General features: G+C 47.7%; 2 protein-coding genes across 3 annotated transcripts in view; one reads left to right on the forward strand and one right to left on the reverse strand.

Moving 5' to 3' along the window:
* The window catches only part of WDR45B (WD repeat domain 45B), a 36475-nt gene extending 20255 nt beyond the window's left edge, over positions 1-16220 (forward strand). Inside the window, exons 3-10 of one of the 2 annotated variants that reach the window (XM_061176030.1) lie at positions 2510-2611; positions 7635-7722; positions 9042-9136; positions 12230-12420; positions 13008-13093; positions 13973-14074; positions 14558-14679; positions 15030-16220. In XM_061176030.1, coding sequence (XP_061032013.1) covers positions 2510-2611; positions 7635-7722; positions 9042-9136; positions 12230-12420; positions 13008-13093; positions 13973-14074; positions 14558-14679; positions 15030-15148 — 905 coding nt within the window. In that variant the 3' untranslated portion in view covers positions 15149-16220. The remainder of the gene's footprint in view (positions 1-2509; positions 2612-7634; positions 7723-9041; positions 9137-12229; positions 12421-13007; positions 13094-13972; positions 14075-14557; positions 14680-15029) is intronic. The other variant, XM_061176031.1, reaches the window with a different exon arrangement.
* Positions 3781-7619, reverse strand: LOC133080388 (cytochrome c oxidase assembly protein COX14-like). Its single transcript, XM_061176275.1, has 3 exons — positions 7607-7619; positions 6954-7185; positions 3781-3793 (listed from the first exon to the last, which is right to left on the reverse strand). Exons 1-3 carry the CDS (start codon positions 7617-7619, stop codon positions 3781-3783), a joined length of 258 nt encoding a protein of 85 aa, XP_061032258.1.
* Positions 16221-18226: the final 2006 nt, after the last annotated feature.

The raw sequence follows: 18226 nt of genomic DNA on the forward strand, positions 1-18226 counted from the left end.
CATCTTCAACACACTGACAACAGAATATCAGAGAAATTAAGGAAACAGTTCCATTTACCATTGCATCAAAAATAACAAAATACCTAGGAATAAATCTACCTAAGGAGGAAAAAGACCTGTACTCCAAAAACTAAGATGCTGATGAAAGAAATTGAAGATGACACAAACAGATGGAAAGATGTACCGTGTTCTCATTGTGGTTTTGACTTGCATTTCTGTATTTAGTGATGTTGTCCATCTTTTCATGAGTGTTGAACACATACATCATCTTTGGAGAAATGTCTAAAGTCCTTTGCCCATTTTTTATAATCCAATTATTTGACCTTTTTTTGTTTTGTTTTATTATTGTAGGGTTCTAGGAGTTCTTTATATATTTTTTGATATTAACCTCTTACCAGGTATATGATTTGCAGACATTTTCTCCCATTTTGTAGGTTTCCTTTTCACTATAAGTTCTTTAATGCACAAAAGGTTTTAAAGTTTCATGTAGTCCCATTGGTCTGTTCTTGCTTTTTAAAAAAAAAAAAAATTTATTTATTTGCCTGCACTGGGTCTTAGTTGCGGCATGCAGGATCTTTAGTTGTGTCATGCAGGATCTTTTTTTTAGTTGCAGCATGCGGGCCCTTAGTTGCGGCATGCAGGATCTAGTTCCCTGACCAGGGATTGAACCCAGTCCCCCTGCACTGGGAGCGTGGAGTCTTAACCACTGGACCACGAGGGAAGTCCCAGTCTGTTTTTGCTTTTGTTGTCTGTGCTTTTGATGTCATGTCCAAGAAGTCATTGCCAAGTCCAGTGCCATGAAGCTTTTTGCCTTCGTTTTCTTCCAGGAGTTTTGTAGTTTTGGATCATCTTACATTTAGGTCTTTAACCCATTTTGAGTTAGCTTTTTTAAAAAAATGAATTAAGTAAATTAATTTATTTATTTTTGGCTGTGTTGGGTCTTCATTGCTGTGTGTGGGCTTTCTCTAGTTGCGCGGCGAGTGGGGGCTACTCTTCATTGCAGTGCACGGGCTTCTCATTGCGGTGGCTTCTCTTGTTGCGGAGCACAGGCTCTAGGCATGCAGGCTTCAGTAGTTGTGGCTTGCGGGCTCTAGAGCGCAGGTTCAGTAGTTGTGGCACACGGGCTTAGCTGCTCCACAGCATGTGGGATCTTCCTGGACCAGGGATCGAACCCATTGACGGACCAGGGATCCGTCCCATCCATTGGCAGGCAGATTCTTAACCACAGCACCACCAGGGAAGTCCACTGAGTTAGCTTTTGTACATGATACAAGTTAAGGGTCAACTTCATTCTTCTTTGTCAGTTTTCCCAACAGCGTTTGCTGAAGAGACCATCTTCTTCCCCGCTGGTGCTCAGCATTTGTTTAATAGCCGGTTATTACAAGTTTTGCTCAGCTTTGGTCTGTTGGAGTCCATTAATCTCTTCAAGAGTGTAAAGGCCGAGGCTGAAGGTTAACCAGCAGCTAATCTCCCTGTGCCTAGTGAGTGCATCCAGGGAACCAGGTGGTGCCTGTGGTGATGGAGGCGTGTCCCGCACTGTGGGGTGAAGGATTCCTGTGCGGTCATGGGTCTGAGGCCGCACACTGAGCCGAGAGCTGTTTAAGGACTGAAGCATTGTAGTCCTTTGAATTTGGGCTGTGGCCACATCCTGTTACAGCCAGAATTACTTGAGGTGGCTTGTGTGTCACAGGACCATTGAATAGTTTATAAGGAGAGCTGTGTTCCTTGTGGATAATGTTAAGCACAGAGTCCTTTCTAGGGTTTCTACTAGGCCTCGAATTTGAAACTTCTCCTTGAGCAAGCTGATGGACTTTGAGTCCATCTTGGGTGGCTCTGACTGGACAGGTAGGAGTCAATTCTTAGGTTAACTTCTGATTTTCAGAGGTTTTGTTTCCTGGCTTGCCCCTCACTGTCCCAGGAGCTCATGGTCACAACAGACCAGAGTGGAAGCTGGGGAGACGGGGTGGGGCAGCCCTGCTGCGACAGGAACCATTCAGAGTGCAGTGTGCTTTCCTGAGCCCCACACTCCTCCTGGGGGTTCCTGTTGCTCCCCTGAGAGAGTGTGCTGTGCTTCCTTCTGTCGTGGAGCACAGCTGAAGATCTGCTGACATGTTCGTCTTCACATAATTTGTGAACATTTTTGAGCATTTCGGACTTCCAGTGGAAGAGGTGTTTAAAGTGGTGAAAAGGAATTCCAGCTTTTGCATCACAGCATAACTTTCTCAGAGCTTACAAATTTTGCTGCACCTTAAAATACGAACTCAGATATTTCATACATTTTGCTACATTGGCTTCTTAGGCTCTTAGTGTTTACACATGAAAATACAGTTCATGATGACAGGATGCTGAGAGGTCTGAAGCTAATTATTTTCCTAGCTGGTCACTATTCTCATTTCTGATGGCAGATGCAAATTGCTGATTAAAAATCAAATTCTGACTGTTACGTTTTTACTTTCTTTCTTTTTCTTAATTGTAAAATATACATACTGACTTATTTTTATCATTTCAGAATTTCTAGAAGGAGGAGTTGGCCATATTGAAATGTTATTTCGCTGCAACTATTTAGCTTTAGTTGGTGGTGGAAAAAAGCCGAAATACCCTCCGAACAAAGGTAAAGTAATCCTGCATTTAATAATGCACCTCATGTGTGGTCCTCTCTTGAACTTTTTAGAGTATCTTTGTGTCTCTGGCTACATTGGATCTTCCCTGGTGGCCCTGTGACACATGAAGGACTAGTCCCTGGGAAAGAAGCATCCAGAAAGAGAGTGTCTTTTCTCTGCTGCTCCTGGGAGAAGAAACGTGTGACCAGGGTCACTTGTCCCCATGGACGTAGAGCACGTGCTTTTCAGTTGTGTTGGCTGGATGGGGGCCTTCGCCCTGTTTTGTTCTGGGTGTTCTTCTGCGGTTGGTGTCCTGTGCTGTGAGTTCCTTTTAAAGCCAGGTGTGGGGAGGCTGCTTCTCCTGCAGAGAGCCACTGACTCACAGAAACACATAGAACAGAGAACAGCTGGGCTCTGGGTTGAGGAGTGTTGTTCCTGGTGTGTGTGTGTGAGTCTGTGTTCAAAGAGATGGCATTGTAAAGAGTGTGGCTCTTTGAAAGTAAAGGAGAGGGACTTCCCTGGTGGTGCAGTGGTTAAGAATCCGCCTGCCAATACAGGGGACATGGGTTCGAGCCTTGGTCTGGGAAGATCCCACATGCTGCGGAGCAGCTAAGTCCAGGCACCGCAACTACTGAGCCTGCGCTCTAGAGCCCGTGAGCCACAACTACTGAAGCCCGCACGCCTAGAGCCCATGCTCCACAACAAGAGAAGCCACTGCGATGAGAAGTCCGCGCACCACAACGAAGAGTAGCCCCCGCTCGCCGCAACTAGAGAAAGCCCGCGCGCAGCAATGAAGACCCAACACAGCTAAATAAATAAACAAATAAATAAATAAATAAATTTTTTAAAAAGAGGAAAATAAGGGAGAAACAGAAACTTTACAACCACAGCTGAATATCGCGTGCCTGTAACTAGGTATCATTTGGGGCACGAGGAAGAAATCCAGGAAAGGAGGGTAGAGCAGGGGAAGAGGGGCAGGTGGATGGGGGCAGAGGTGGGGAAAGACGTGGGGGTCTCGCATGCCAGGTGAGGGTGTGGTTGGAAAAGCAGTACCAGCAGGTCTCAGGAACGTTCTAGTGTAGAAGCAAGTAAGTGTAAGGCTGAGGAGACTCAGAGGTTGGAGGCAGAAAGGGGAGCCGTGTTCACAGGAAGAGGCAGGAGAGGGAAGTGAGTGTGGGCATCAGAGGCAGATGCTACAGACGGGAGGAGGCCTGGGTGACCGCTGCAGCCCTGCGGGACTGTTGAGTTGGAGCCCACTGGTGACAGGCTCCACTGTGCCAGGGGCTGTGGAGACCACCGTCTTTCAAGGCTTGGTGGGGAAGGGAAGGAGTATAGTAAGCGAGGTTTCCCTACGGAGAGTAAAGATGGGGGTGAGCTTGAGGTCTGCCTGTGACCATGAAACAAAGAAAGGGGGCGCATGGAAACACACAGAGTTCTGCTTGGCCCTGGGCAGGCTTGGGGCCTGACTGGCAGTTCTCAGTGGAGCCTGGTGGGTTGTGTGGACGGGGTTCCATGATACAGGGAATGGAATCCACTTTCAGGTGAGGGTTCACCCTGATAACCACAGAGGCTGAAGGGCAGGAAGCCTGGCAGCTGTCCAGGTCATTGCCAGCATGGCCGGGATGGGCAGGGCCTGTGTCTGTGAGTCCTGGAAGAGGCCACCCAGAAGTGACACGGAAGCAGCTGTGCTGGGGGCAGGGGTGGGTCTTGCAGTGGAACAAGAATTACTTGACCTGGGGGCTTCCCTGGTGGCACAATGGTTAAGAATCCACCTGCCATTGCATGGGACACGGGTTCGAGCCCTGGTCTGGGAAGATCCCACATGCTGCGGAGCAACTAAGCCTGTGCACCACAACTACTGAGCCTGTGCTCTAGAGCCCGTGAGCCACAACTACTGAAGCCCGCGCTCCACAACTACTGAAGCCAGTGCGCCTAGAGTCCGTGCTCTGCAATGAGAAGCCACAACAATGTGAAGCCTGCGCACCACAACAGAGAGTAGCCCCCGCTCGCTGCAACTAGAGAAAGCCCGCGCGCAACAATGAAGACCCAACGCAGCCAAAAATAAATAAATTAATTAATTAAAAAAAAGAAGAAGAAGAATTACTTGGGCTCCTTGGGGATGGGCAGAGATTCTGCCGCTGGATCAGTCTTTGTCATATGAAGAATTTCATTGATGATTGATCACTGGTGAGGAGTCAGGAGCCTAGCCCCACCTGTGGCACTGTTGGGGGGTGTCACTGCTCCCTGCCCCCAAGGGAGCAGTGGACCGGATAATCTCTGGGGTCTCTCTCACCTGTAACATCTTATTCTCAGTAAAAAAATTCCGAGAAGTGAAAGAGTCTCAGAAATTTTGCAGAAGAAAAAAATTTTTTAGAAGAAAGCAATTTTCTAACTGAACATTTTGAGTAAAATTTAAGCTTTTTGTAGTGTGCTAAGGGCAATTTTTAAAAAAGAACTTGATCTGTTTAAACTTTTGTAAGATTAAAAATACATTTTTTCGGCTTCCCTGGTGGCGCAGTGGTTGAGAATCTGCCTGCCAATGCAGGGGACATGGGTTCGAGCCCTGGTCTGGGAAGATCCCACATGCCGCGGAGCAACTAGGCCCGTGAGCCACAGTTACTGAGCCTGCGCGTCTGGAGCCTGTGCTCCGCAACAAGAGAGGCCACGATAGTGAGAGGCCCGCGCACCGCGATGAAGAGTGGCCCCCACTTGCCGCAACAAGAGAAAGCCCTCGCACAGAAACGAAGACCCAATGCAGCCATAAATAAATAAATTAATTTAAAAAAAAAATACATTTTTTCAATGTCAAAATTACTACTTAATATTTTAATAATTATCAATTAAGATGCATGGTGTTACAGTGTAAAGAATCTAGTGTCTTTGGTTTGTGAGAACAGAATAAAACAGGACTGGAGGAGACTGGTTTGTCATGGTGACCCACTGGGTCTTGACAGGGTGCTGTTCAGGGAGCAGAGAGGCCCTTTCCATTTAGGAGGAAGTCCAGAATTTTGAAATACATTTTTTGTTATTAGGAATTGTATCAAGAGACAGACATACAGAATCCCACCCAGTACATTTAAAATTTTCGGTTTCCTGCAGTAAGGCAGCTCGCAGCCCTCAGAGGCCATGAATTTTTCTCACTACCCAAGGCATCGTGTCTGGTCACTTTTCTTTTGTGAATGAGAATTCGTGCTGCTGCCTTTGGGGCTTCATCACACTGTTTCCAGACATTTCTGAAAATGGAGTTCACCCGTATTTGTGACACCCTTGACATCCTTATCTGTGGGCTTCTGTCTGGTTTGGGCCAGTTTGCGTTTGTGTTGAGTTGTAGGCTTTCTGGTGTTAGGTTGCAGGGCCAGAGGAAGTTCACTGAATTGCTTTCGTGTTCAAGAGTAGAGTGTCCTTTGCCCAGAAGGTCGTGAACATCTGGTTTTGGGAAGATACTATTTTCAATAAGGTAACTGTCTACTCACTGACATGTTGGTGCCCTTTAAGGAAGAGCCGATGGGAGAAGTTTATCAAAGATGGTGTTTCAAGGAGCAAGAAGAACACAGTTCTTTGCTTCAGTTTTGTGTGGTTATAAATTATAACTAACCTCTTCGATAGTAAATACATCTTATGTTACTTGATAATAATTTTGGCAGTTCTGGTAGGCTGGTATTCAGTTCTCTCTTGATTTGAAACTTAGGATACTTACCCATTCTGGCAAAACTTACCCCTGAATTCCACCGGACTGTTGTTGGTCATGGTGTTGGGACCTTTAGGGGAAACATTCTTTCCTTCCATTCTCAGTCAGCCGTAACCTGACCGTTTAGGGAGCTTATTTCCCTCACCCCACACGCTTTGTACCCAGCTTTTCAAGTGGAAAAGAGGTCTGGACACACGCTCCTCATCCTCCAGGGTTGTCTGTAAATTGTCTCAGCCCTTGGGACATAAACTGCTAATCCATCCTGACGGAAGATTGTAGTGTGAGCAGAAGATATTCCAGAGCTTGAAGCAGAGCGAGAGCAGTCAGGGCTGAAGAACACTGGCCCTGGTTTTTATGTGTCTGATTTCCCCATGAAACAACCTTTTCTTTTCTTTTCTTTTCTTTTCTTTTCTTTTCTTTTCTTTTCTTTTTTGACATGGTAAAATATTTAATGTCTGTAGGTGTGCCTCACCCTCCCATTCCTGTTACAATTCAGTAGCCTCTCCAAACTGACTGTACCAGAGAAAACGTGGGCACTTTTTCCCAGCAGAGTTCGAAAACCATTAAGGCCCTGATCCTCTTGATTCAGAAATGATTGCAGGTGAGGTCTTTCCACAGCATGCCTCAGGTCTCTCTGCTCAAGGAAAAAAGCCCCCCAGTTGTACGGGACTCCCGAGGTCTTCTGTTCTTCTGCAGCCTGGCGCTGGGAGCTGTGCCGCTGGAAATAGCGGTAGGCTCGGGCACTGCAGAGGTAGCCCCCGTAAACAGTGAGGAGCATCGTGGAGGTGGAGGAGGTCTTGTAGCCAGTGTCGGCTAGTTGCTTGGCAGTTGGCACGTTGTCCCCTGGATGCTGCCTCTCCCTCCCCTCCGACCGAGGCCTCCAGCCTGCACGACCTCCTAGCGCAGCCAGACCCGTTCTTTTCTTAATCCAGGTTTATCTCTAGCACTTGGTACCTGTGGTTGGGCTTGCTTTTTGGCTCAGTCTAGTAGAACCAGGGAAAGAGAGGTGGAGAGAAGTTTGCCTAAAATCTAGGCGAGGGTTGGCAGGGAGGAGGTTCAAGTGCGCTTGAATGCCTGTGTGTGTAGAGAGAGACTGGCTGCCTGAGGTGTGAGCAGGTGTGTGGTTGCTGAATAGGAGGGCGGGGGGTGAGTGGGTGGGGGGGGCGGGGGGCGGGTCTGAGACCTGGAGGTGGGACCGTCCTGCCAGTGGGAGAGCCTCGTGTCCCCCCACCCCCCACCAGCTCCCGGTCAGGTGTTTGTGATGTGAGGACTCCTTCAGGAGTGGCCTTAGCAAGCCAGCCCCTGGCCTGTTCATTACCATGTTCATACATTCTTTCCTGTTTCAGTGATGATCTGGGATGACCTGAAGAAGAAGACTGTGATTGAAATAGAATTTTCTACTGAAGTCAAGGCTGCCAAATTACGGCGAGATAGGTAGGTTTGGTGTCTCATTTTTAGAGGTTGAACAGTCACTTTCTCTGAAGATGGCTGAAATCATTTTATATTGAAGGAAGAGAAGTGTTCAGGAAAATGATGTATAAAAACGTGAGACTGTAGTTTATGACCCAAGGACATAAGGAAGGCAGTGAGTTTTATTTGCCTCCCAGGATCACTTACAGGTGAGTGGTTGGTGGGCGTGGGTGAAGTGCACCTCCATGGACCCAGCCCCCGGCCAGCCCTGCCCCCCCAGCTCTCAGTCCTTCAGGGGAGCCGTCCCACCCGACAGGTACAGACTGAGGACTCGAGTTTTGAACCTTGAATTGCCTCCCTCTTAGCCCACACTTGTCCAAATGCTGCCTCATAAATGTTTCAATCTGAAAGTAAAGGAAAATTCAGGAACTCCTCACAGAGAAGGTGTCATTGAATCCCACCTGTTGAAGGTAGCAGGTCTCTCTCAGCTGTTGCCTTCCTGGGGTTTAGGAGAACACAGAAGTTTTTCCTAGTATGTTGATGGAGGTAGAGCAAAGCTTCCTCGCTTTGGATTTTGGTGTGATGTACATGTTATGCTCGGCTGTGGTGTGATTTACATGTTATGATCGGCTGTGGGAGGACAGATGCTGAACCAGACAAGTGTGAATAGGGGTCTGGCATCCCTGCACTCGTAGGTAGACTTGTTTCTTCCAGGAATGTCAGCATTTAGGGGCTCGTAATAATGCAAATCCTGGAGCCAAATCAAGGATCTTCCACTTTCTTACGTTTCTGGATTGTCAAGACGTGCCTAAAAGTGTGTTAAGATAGAATTTTTGCCTTTGTGTCCTACTTGGTTCTTACTCTAGACAGAATATTTGATGACAGTGCCCTCCCAACCCTTGGGCTGTACCTTCCTCCAGCCGGGTGAGAGGCGTTCATTTCTAGTGCCAGCCTTGCGCCCAGGGGCTCCCTGCCAACCTGCTCTAAAGACCTTGCTGCCCAGTGCCTGGGTTCAGGAATGACCCTCTTTTTAAAAATAAATAATTAATTAATTAATTTGGCCACGCCGGGTCTTAGTTGCGGCATGCGGGATCTTTACTTGCAGCATGCGAACTCCTAGTTGCATCACGTGGGATCTAGTTCCCTGACCAGGGATTGAACCCAGGCCCCCTGCATTGGGAGCATGGAGTCTTAGCCACTGGACCACCAGGGAAATCCCAGGAATGACCCTCCTGTATTTGCTCTTTGTGGTGTTTCTGTTTCCAGATGATAAGAACAAGTCACAAAATGTTTGAGTTTCACTTTGGGGGAGAGAAATTCTGATGGTGTTGTTTTCTTTCCAGAATTGTGGTTGTTTTGGACTCTATGATCAAGGTGTTTACATTCACACACAATCCTCATCAGTTGCACGTCTTTGAAACCTGCTATAACCCGAAAGGTAAGAATCCAGAGGAGGATGGATGGTGGAAACTGGCTTCCTGGGTCCAACCCAGGTGGGACGCAGACCCATGCTGGGTGCCTCTCCTCCAGGTGGTCTTGGAGTGGTGTCGCCCTAGTGGTGGGTCCTGGGGCATCTGGGGCTCTGGGGAAGGGTCCGTGAGATGCAAGCTCCTCCACCTCGGTCCCTACCTTCTCCCCTGAACCTTCCCACGGTCACAGCCCAGCTTCCTCTCTGTGGTTCTAAGACCCTGCCTCTTACCAGAATCATCTGAGTCCCTCTTGGGATTTTTCACTGTCAGCCATTCAGGAGCTCCATGGTGAGCACTGGAGTCCATGTTTTTATTAAGTTCTGAGACATTTCCTTCCGTTTTTCTTCTGGCTGGTGGATTACGTGTGGCTGACTTCGTTATTCATTTTATCATCTTAACTTTGCTTTTAAAATTTTTGGTTTTTTTCTTTTAGCTTTATTGAGGTATAATTTACATAAAACTCATTTTAAGTGTATCATTTGATAAACCTTAGTCATTGTAAACAGTTGTGTAGCTGCCAGCACAATCAGGGCAGAACAGTCCCGTCACGCAGGAGTTTCCCCAGGCTGTGCCCTTCCCCACCTGACCTTCAGGTTTTGCCTTTTCAGATGTGTTTGGTGTCTTCCTCTTAGCTTAATATTTTTTAGATTCCTCCATGTTTTTGTGTGTGTGCTATTATTTTGTTCCTTTTTATTACTGAGTAATATACCATCATATGGATATACCACAGCTGTTGATCCATACCAGATTTTTGACTGTTATAAATAGAAGCTGCTGTACATGTTTACATGCAGGTTTTTTTGTGGATGTATTTTTTCATTTCTCTTGGAGTACAATTGCTGGGTCATATTGTAATTATTTTTTAGATTCCATATATAAGTGGTAACGTACAGTATCTGTCTTTCTCTGTCTGACTTATTTCACTTAGCAAAATACCCTCTAGGTCATCCATGTTGCTGCAGATGGCAAGATGTCATTCCTTTTTTATGGCTGAGTAGTATTTCATTGTGTATATATCCACTCTCTCTGTTTTGATTGGAGCATTTAGTCTATTTACATTTAAAGTAATTATTGATAGGTATGTACTTATTGCCACAAATTGTTTTGGGTTGTTTTTGTAGGTCTTTTTCGTTCCTTTCTTCTTCTTTTGTTCTCTTCCCTTGTGATTTTTTTTGGCTGCATTGGGTCTTCGCTGCTGTGTATGGGCTTTCTCTAGTTGCGGTGAGCGGGGCTACCCTTTATTGCGGTGTGCGGGCTTCTCATTGCGGAGCACAGGCTCTAGGCACGTGGGCTTCAGTAGTTGTGGCATGCAGGCTCAGTAGTTGTGGCGCACGGGCTTAGTTTTGCTCCGCGGCATGTGGGATCTTCCCGGACCAGGGATCAAACCTGTGTCCCCTGCATTGGCAGGCGGATTCTTAACCACCGTGCTACCAGGGAAATGCCTTCCCTTGTGATTTTATGACTGTCTTTAGTGTTATGTTTGGATTCCTTTCTCTTTTGTGTGTGTATCTATTATAGATTTTTGGTTTGTGGTTACTATGAGGTTTATATATAGCAATCTGTATATATACGTGTGATTATTTTAAATGGCCTGGTCTCTTAATTTCAAACGCATTTTAACAACCCTACATTTTGCTCCCCTCTCCCCACAATCTGTTTTTGACATTATGTTTTATATCTTTTTGCTTTGTGTATCCTTTACTTATTGCTGATGTAGATGATTTTACTACCTTTGTCTTTTAACCTTCCCACTAGCTTTGTGTGTGGTTGATTTTACTACTTTTACTCTATATTTACTTTAACCAGTGAGCTTTTTTCTTTTAACAGTTTTCATGTTTCTGCTTGTGGCCTTTTCTTTTTTGCTTAGAGAAGTCCCTTTACCATTTGTTTAAAAGACTATTTTTTCTGCATTGAATTACCTTGATACTTTTTTTTTTTTTAATCAAATAAGTGTAAGATTCTTCTGGACTCTTTATTCTGCTCCAGTGGTCTATGTTTCTCTCCTTATGCCAATATCAGATGACCTTGATTTCTGGAACTTCAAGATAATTCTTTTTTTTATGTATGTATGTATTTATTTATTTTTGGCTGTGTTGGGTCTTCACTGCTGCGCACAGGCTTTCTCTAGTTGCGGCAAGGGGGGCTACTCTTCGTTGCGGTGCGTGGGCTTCTCACTGCGGTGGCTTCTTCTGTCGCGGAGCACGGGCTCTAGGCGCACGGGCTTCAGTAGTTGTGGCACGTGGGCTCAGTAGTTGTGGCTTGTAGGCTCTAGAGCACAGGCTCAGTAGTTGTGGTGCATGGGCTTAGTTGCTCCGTGGCATGTGGGATCTTCCTGGACCAGGGATCGAACCCGTGTCCCCTGCATTGGCAGACGGATTCTTAACTACTGCACCACCAGGGAAGTCCCTGGAACTTCAAGATAATTCTTGAAATTAGGTAGTGTAAGGCCTCTAATGTTGTTCCTATTTTATAAGAAATAGGGGGGTATTCTGGGACCTTTTACTTTCCTTATAACTTAGTGACAGGTTGTCTGTTTCTTCAGAAAAGCCTGCAGAGATTTTAACTGTGATTGCACTTACTCTGTAGGTGGGTGAAGGTCGGTTCCAAGCCGTGGTCACAGGACAGCTCTCCACCCACCAGGTCTTTGGTTTTCCTTTGCAGTGTGTTATAGTGTCTTTTACATCTATCGTTAAATTTATTCTTCAGTTTTGGTTTTTTTATGTTACTGTTAGTGGATTCATTTTTATTTTATTTTATTTATTTATTTTTTAAGAATTCATTTTTAGGTTTTACAATTTTGCATTCTCATGGCTGACACCCCAAAAGACAGACATTTGATAAAGTTTATTCAATAATAAGTTCAGCAAATGTTTCCAATTATGAAGCCGTCTCTTGGGAGGGAGCTTTGCTTGGCCCTCTGCTGCCCTTCACAGGGAAAAGATTTTGTGAATGATTCTTACTTTTTCATGGGACCTGGAGGGCAGGGAGCAGGTATGGTTGTGGAAAAGCAGAAGCTTTGAGACGGTCCTGAGTCCTTGACGTGTTTCCTTGTCTCTGTTTAGGCCTCTGTGTCCTGTGCCCCAATAGTAACAACTCACTCCTGGCCTTCCCGGGCACGCACACTGGCCATGTGCAGCTCGTGGACCTGGCCAGCACCGAGAAGCCGCCAGTGGACATTCCTGCCCATGAGGGCGTCTTGAGCTGCATTGCTCTCAACCTGCAGGGAACAAGAATTGCAACCGCGTCTGAGAAAGTAAGTGGGTGTCCCTGCCCCACGGAGGTGCCCCCAGAGTGGCCTCTCCCGCCATAGGGTGCGGGCTCCCGAGACGCCAGCCCTTCCCTGAAGATCCCGACCCCTGAGAGGCTCTTAGCCACCTTCTCTCAGGAAGCAAGTCATAGTTGACATAGAGGGTCCAAAAGTCATTTTATTTGGTTGTGCCCCATCTGTTTGGCAGTAGAATTAGTGTTTTTCTAACTGGCTGTGGGCATTATAATTAAGATGCCGTTTCTCTGGACAGTGAGTGAACTGATGGCTCTTAGGGCATGAGACAGCCCAGGGCCTCTGCCAGGGTAGCGTGTGCACAGGGCTCCGAGAGGGCCACGCCTGTGGGCCTGGGCCCTGGGTTTCCCTGACCCTCTCTCGGCCCCTGCCCGCTGCCGTCGGACTGAAGAGACTCCAGTCTGTTCTCGGTGACAACAGAGGGAAAGTTGAGTTTTAGGTGATGTGGGTGAGTTTGGGAAAGGGTCGAATGGGTTAATGGGTTTGTGAGTATAAATCATTTCAAGAAAACTAAAAAGTTGTGAATCTTTGATAATGAAACACTTCACTGTTTTTCAAAGGGGACCCTTATACGAATATTTGATACTTCATCAGGGCATTTAATCCAGGAACTACGAAGAGGATCTCAAGCAGCTAATATTTATTGGTAAGAAAGCACGTTGTTTTACCCTAGAGAAGGGGCCCTATGTGATCCGGAGGAGAGTCAGGACTACCCCCACGAGGCGGGCGGGGGCTGCTCTGCTGGTAGGGGCTGTTTTATTAGCTTGTTTTATTATTACTAATTTAACTGTTTATTTATTATGGGAATATACACAAAAGTAGAGAGAATATTATGATTACCATGAACCCATTGTCCTGCATTTGTCAGAATTTGCTTGTTTTATTTCATCTCTTCACTGTCCCTCCAACTTATTTTTCAGTAGCATCTTCAGGCAAACACTGGAGGCCTAGTTAGCCTGTCTGTAGTCACTTCAGCCTCCTGCGAGGCTGACCTGCTCTCTCTGTGGTGGTTGTTACCGTGTCCCACAGTGTCTGTAGCTCTGACAGGGCTGCACCCCTGCTTGGGCGGGACTTTGTTCTTTGTGTCTGTGGCCTTTGCAGGTGTGGAGCTGCACTGGGGCCTGAGTGATAAAAACATAGCTAGTATCTGGATGTAGTGTCCTTGGGGCCTCTGGTGCAGCCCGCTCTCCCATCTGTCTGCTCTCGGGCCCCTCCAGCCAGCCTGAGTGACGCCCACCTCTACAGGGCCTGGGTCGTTGGAGGGGAGTTTTTCTCCTCCAAGTGGCATGTTTGGGTGGCCTCAGGGCCCCTGGGGTGGCAAGGTGGTCTGCAGGGAGCCCCTTCCCTCTCCCTGGCACCTGAGGAGGGGCTGTGCCCTGGCTTTGACCATCTGGTTCTGTGCTGAGCCCCGTCAGCTGGTCAGGAGGGGTGGTTCTTAAAATGACTGTCCTGACCACGGGGGGCTGAGGTCAGGGCTCGCTTCTGCGTCCACATGAGACCCGAGCTTCGTCTGGTTTCTCTGCAGCATTAACTTCAATCAGGACGCTTCTCTCATCTGTGTGTCCAGTGACCACGGCACGGTGCACATTTTTGCAGCTGAAGATCCAAAAAGGAATAAACAATCAAGGTAGGTTTTCCAGTTAGAAGGACAGAACATTGCCTGAGTGTTGCCCCACTCAGTCTGAGTCACAGTCGGGATGCTTTTCTTTGGTCGTTCATTTGATTCTCTGAGAACCAGTGCAGATTACTTGATGCTAAGACAGTGGCATCACGACTTCCCCTTCCACTAGCTCCTTAGAAAACGTCTGATGAGGATCCAGGCACCTTCCAGTGAGGTAGAACTTGGTCCTGAGCTCCAACCGTCATCCTTGTGTTAGCTGTTCAGAAAATTAATTTGGTGGCAGTAGAACCCTGTGCCCCTTCTCGTGCTGATGGTTTCTGGATTTATAATGAACCCATTTGTAACGACTTAGTTTTTTCATGTGAAAAATAAAAATTAAAAGCAAAAATATAATTTAAATCATTAAGGCTAAGCCGACATTAAAGAGAGCTGTGTCTCTAACTTTGTTATGTGACCGTGACTTTCTTTCTTTGCTTCCTGTCCTCACAGTTTGGCATCAGCCAGTTTCCTTCCAAAATACTTCAGTTCCAAGTGGAGTTTTTCCAAGTTTCAGGTTCCCTCAGGCTCTCCATGCATTTGTGCCTTTGGAACAGAGCCAAATGCTGTCATTGGTAAGTGGTCCTTCCAGAGGAGAGTGGCCCCCAGGTGTGGTCAGCGCCCCACCAGCTCCACTGGTGGCCCTTCCTCTCTCCTGGGGGTCCTGTGCATCCCTCTCAGGGTCCGCGCAGCCACCTGCCCTCCGGGGTTTCCCGGGCAGTCAGTGGGGCAGATCATTTGGTCTTGGAACCGGCGACCAAAGAGGGTTCCCCCATCGCCACACTAGCTGAGTAGATGCAGACCCCCCAGAACAGTGGGGTTCTTGGTCGAGTGCCCCCACCACCCACAGATCCCTCGGGGCTGCTCAGCCTCCACTCAACCTGTGCAGTGAGCTCAGCGCGGGCTGCTTGCTTTTCACCCTAAGTGACACGGTCTCCTCTGCCCAGCGATCTGTGCGGACGGCAGCTACTACAAGTTCCTGTTCAACCCCAAGGGGGAGTGCGTCCGGGACGTGTATGCGCAGTTCCTGGAGATGACCGATGACAAGCTGTGACCCTCCACCAGGAGTACGAGCACCACGGGCCCTGGGTGCCCAGCGGCCCCTCAAGCTCCTGGGACTGGTGGTGATGGGCTGGGGGGATGGCCTGGGACCTTGTTGCGAAGCCATACGTTGTCGTCTGTTTTCCGAAGCCAGACCTCCCGAGTCCAGTGTTAAAGGAAGAATCTTCAGGGCACGTGGACACTCACGCCTAACTGCTGGCTTCACCTTTCGTTCAGCCGTGACGCTTGCTTCATTGGTTCTGCCGCATCCGCCACCTGCAGTTGGGGCTCCGGACAAACTGGGGGCACGTTGAAAAAAGGAGGGACAAAGTGAAATTTGTTTGTGGCGACAGATTTCATCATTTTTACTGAGTCTGTAATGGGGAGGTGAACACACGTGTAAGTGTTGGTTCTCACCAGATTTAAGTGGAACAATCATACCGGCAGCCTTAGGAAAGGAGGAAGGAAGCCCTTCTCCCATCTAAACTGAAGAAAGAGGGCATAGGTCTGGCGTCTCCCTCAAGAGCTGTGTGTCGTGCGTCCCTGTCTTTTTGGAGCCATTGGAACTGAGGCAGCACCACGCCCACCCTGTGAGCAGTGCCTGTGGCCTCCTGGTGAAACTCTGGGTCAAAGGGAGTTTCCCTGTTACGCGTAGGAAACAGAGTAGTGCATAGACTTTAAAACTTAGTCATAGAAGAAAGCGTCACTTAATTTGGAGGATACGAAGGGAAACGGGCGTCTCAACAAAGCAGTGCCCGGTTTCTGTGGGCCTGGAGAGGATGTCTCGGCCAGCCGATTCCATCTCCCTTTCTCACCATCTTCTCTCCCCATTTTTAAGACTAGCTGCACACTAACATTCTGGGAATGAGAGGCACATACTTTTTTTAACGTTTGGTAACTAAAATAGGTTATGGGCTCTATATTATTAGTAGTACTTGAGGTATATATTTAATTTTCTTAAATTCCCTTAAAACTTAATTTTATGTTTTGATTTCAGGTTGCAAACATTAAAATCTGCAGCAGCAAATTCTCAGTTTTTCCAGTTCTTTTACTGTCATGTAATCAACTAACTTTGTCTGTGGATTTCAATGTGAAGTATGCATGTTACTTTTATGTGTATTTAATCATGAAATTTAATTTTGCACACTTATTTGTATTGTTTCTTTTAAATAAAAATGACTAATTTTGTTGTACTCTGTACCCATCAAGGGAAAAGAATTGTATGTTACAAAACCAAAGCCCCAGTTTTAGAACCTCGTTGGACTGTAGGCTGTAGGAGCAGCCCAGTGCACTTGGTGCCTAAACTGTCCAGGACTGCGTGGGGGCCAGGTGGACGCCCTGCTGCCCGTGTGGGTGGTGGCCTGGCTTGGGGAGCAGAGGGGAAGAGAGTGATGTTCGCTAGCGGTTTCCGTCGTCTCTGGTGGGGAAGGTCTGCCTGGAATCCCTTTGGGGGACACTCCCTTTGGGGGAGACACCAGCGTGGTGTCAGGCCACCCGTCAGTGTCTGTCTAACACTAGCCCTAACTTTGGGCCCGGGAGTAGGAGGGGTCCTTCACATTTATATCATTAGTAGTTCATATTTTCCCCGAATATAATCCCTTTAGTGTATCCAAATGTACATTAAACCAGGGAAAAAGTTCCTCCTCACGGTGTGTGGAGGTGCTGCAGGCTGGTGAGGAGAGCTGGGCTGAGTGACGAGCCAGGGAGAGGCTGTACCCAGGATGACCCGGAATGTTCTGGCACCTCCATTAAGAGTCCACAGTGTGGGAGCAGGTCCTGGCTCTGCCACGCCGGGCACCACCTTGCCTGCTTTATAAAATGACAGAACAGGGACATCCTGGGTGGTGTGGATGACCACCACCAAGGGGCTCTGGTTTGTCTTCTCGGGGTTTCCCTTCGCGATGGTAAAGACACCACGTCTCACCTGGGAAATGCCTTGGACGAGGCTTCCAGAGAGCAGGGTGAGGTCTGGAAGGCTGAGGCGGCCAGGCACCATCCGCCCTCCCCAGGCCTGTGCGCGTGACCTCGCTTTACCCTCTCAGGGACGTGGCGGGAAGAGCCATCCCTGGCGAGCAGGCTGTCAGGTGAACCTTCCTCGGTTTATTTAGGACAGCAGCAGACTTGGTTTTTCAAATTGATAACCACTGTTTGTCGCCTTATTTAGAGAACGGGGGTTGCTCTAAGCCAGGGCCGCCTCCAATTCCTCCCTCAGCTGAGTCCTGCCGGCCCCTGAACGTGGGTACAGAGGGACACAGACGTAAAAGTCCTGTGTCCAGGGCTTCCACAAGCCCCACTTGGTGGCTGGGCTGGACAGGCCTGGTTTGTTTCTCCCCCAAGTGTCCATGTGAATGAACATCCAGGAACCACCTCACGGGGCCCTGCTCACTGGGCTCTCCTGCCTGCTCTCCAGGCCGTGGACGGGGAGGGCTTCAGTGTGTCAGGTGGGGACAGAGCCCTCTGCGCCCTGCAGCCTCCACCCCCTCCCCCCCACCCCTGGCTCGTCTGTCCCTTGAGTCCTCAGTGGCAGTGCCCCTGCTCATTGCGGCCTGGAGGGCGAGGCCCGCTCCCCTCCTTACTCTGCTTGTGAGACCAAAGCTTCTCATGTTTGCATTTCTTTTTCTGCAACCAAACCAAACTTCTAGATGATTTCACACAACTTTGTCCCTGGCCTCTTTCCTTTCTTTCTGTAAGAGGCATTTGAGCAATTACAATACTTTTGGAACTTGTGCTGAAATTTTCCTCTTCAAAATGGATCAGAAAATACTTATCAAAATACAAAATGTTCATTGTAAGAAAAGAACATATAGAAGAATGTAAAGTTGGAATCAAAATCGCCCTGAGTTGCCATATCCAGAGAAGACTACTCTCGGAAAGCCCACGCCTTCTGGGGTGAAGTCTGTAATTCTCAGCAGCATTATAGGGACCATTCTTTAACTTTTCACAACTCGTGAACATGTCAAAACATACTGTAATTGCCCGAAGATGCCTATTTGTATTTTTTGCTTTTATAAACGTTTTGGAAATGGAAATCCTTGTGCATACATGTTTACACACTTGTCCACCTATTTCTTTGAAGAGAAC

Source organism: Eubalaena glacialis, chromosome 19, assembly GCF_028564815.1.
Source record: "Eubalaena glacialis isolate mEubGla1 chromosome 19, mEubGla1.1.hap2.+ XY, whole genome shotgun sequence".
In the NCBI taxonomy this organism is placed as follows: domain Eukaryota; kingdom Metazoa; phylum Chordata; class Mammalia; order Artiodactyla; family Balaenidae; genus Eubalaena; species Eubalaena glacialis.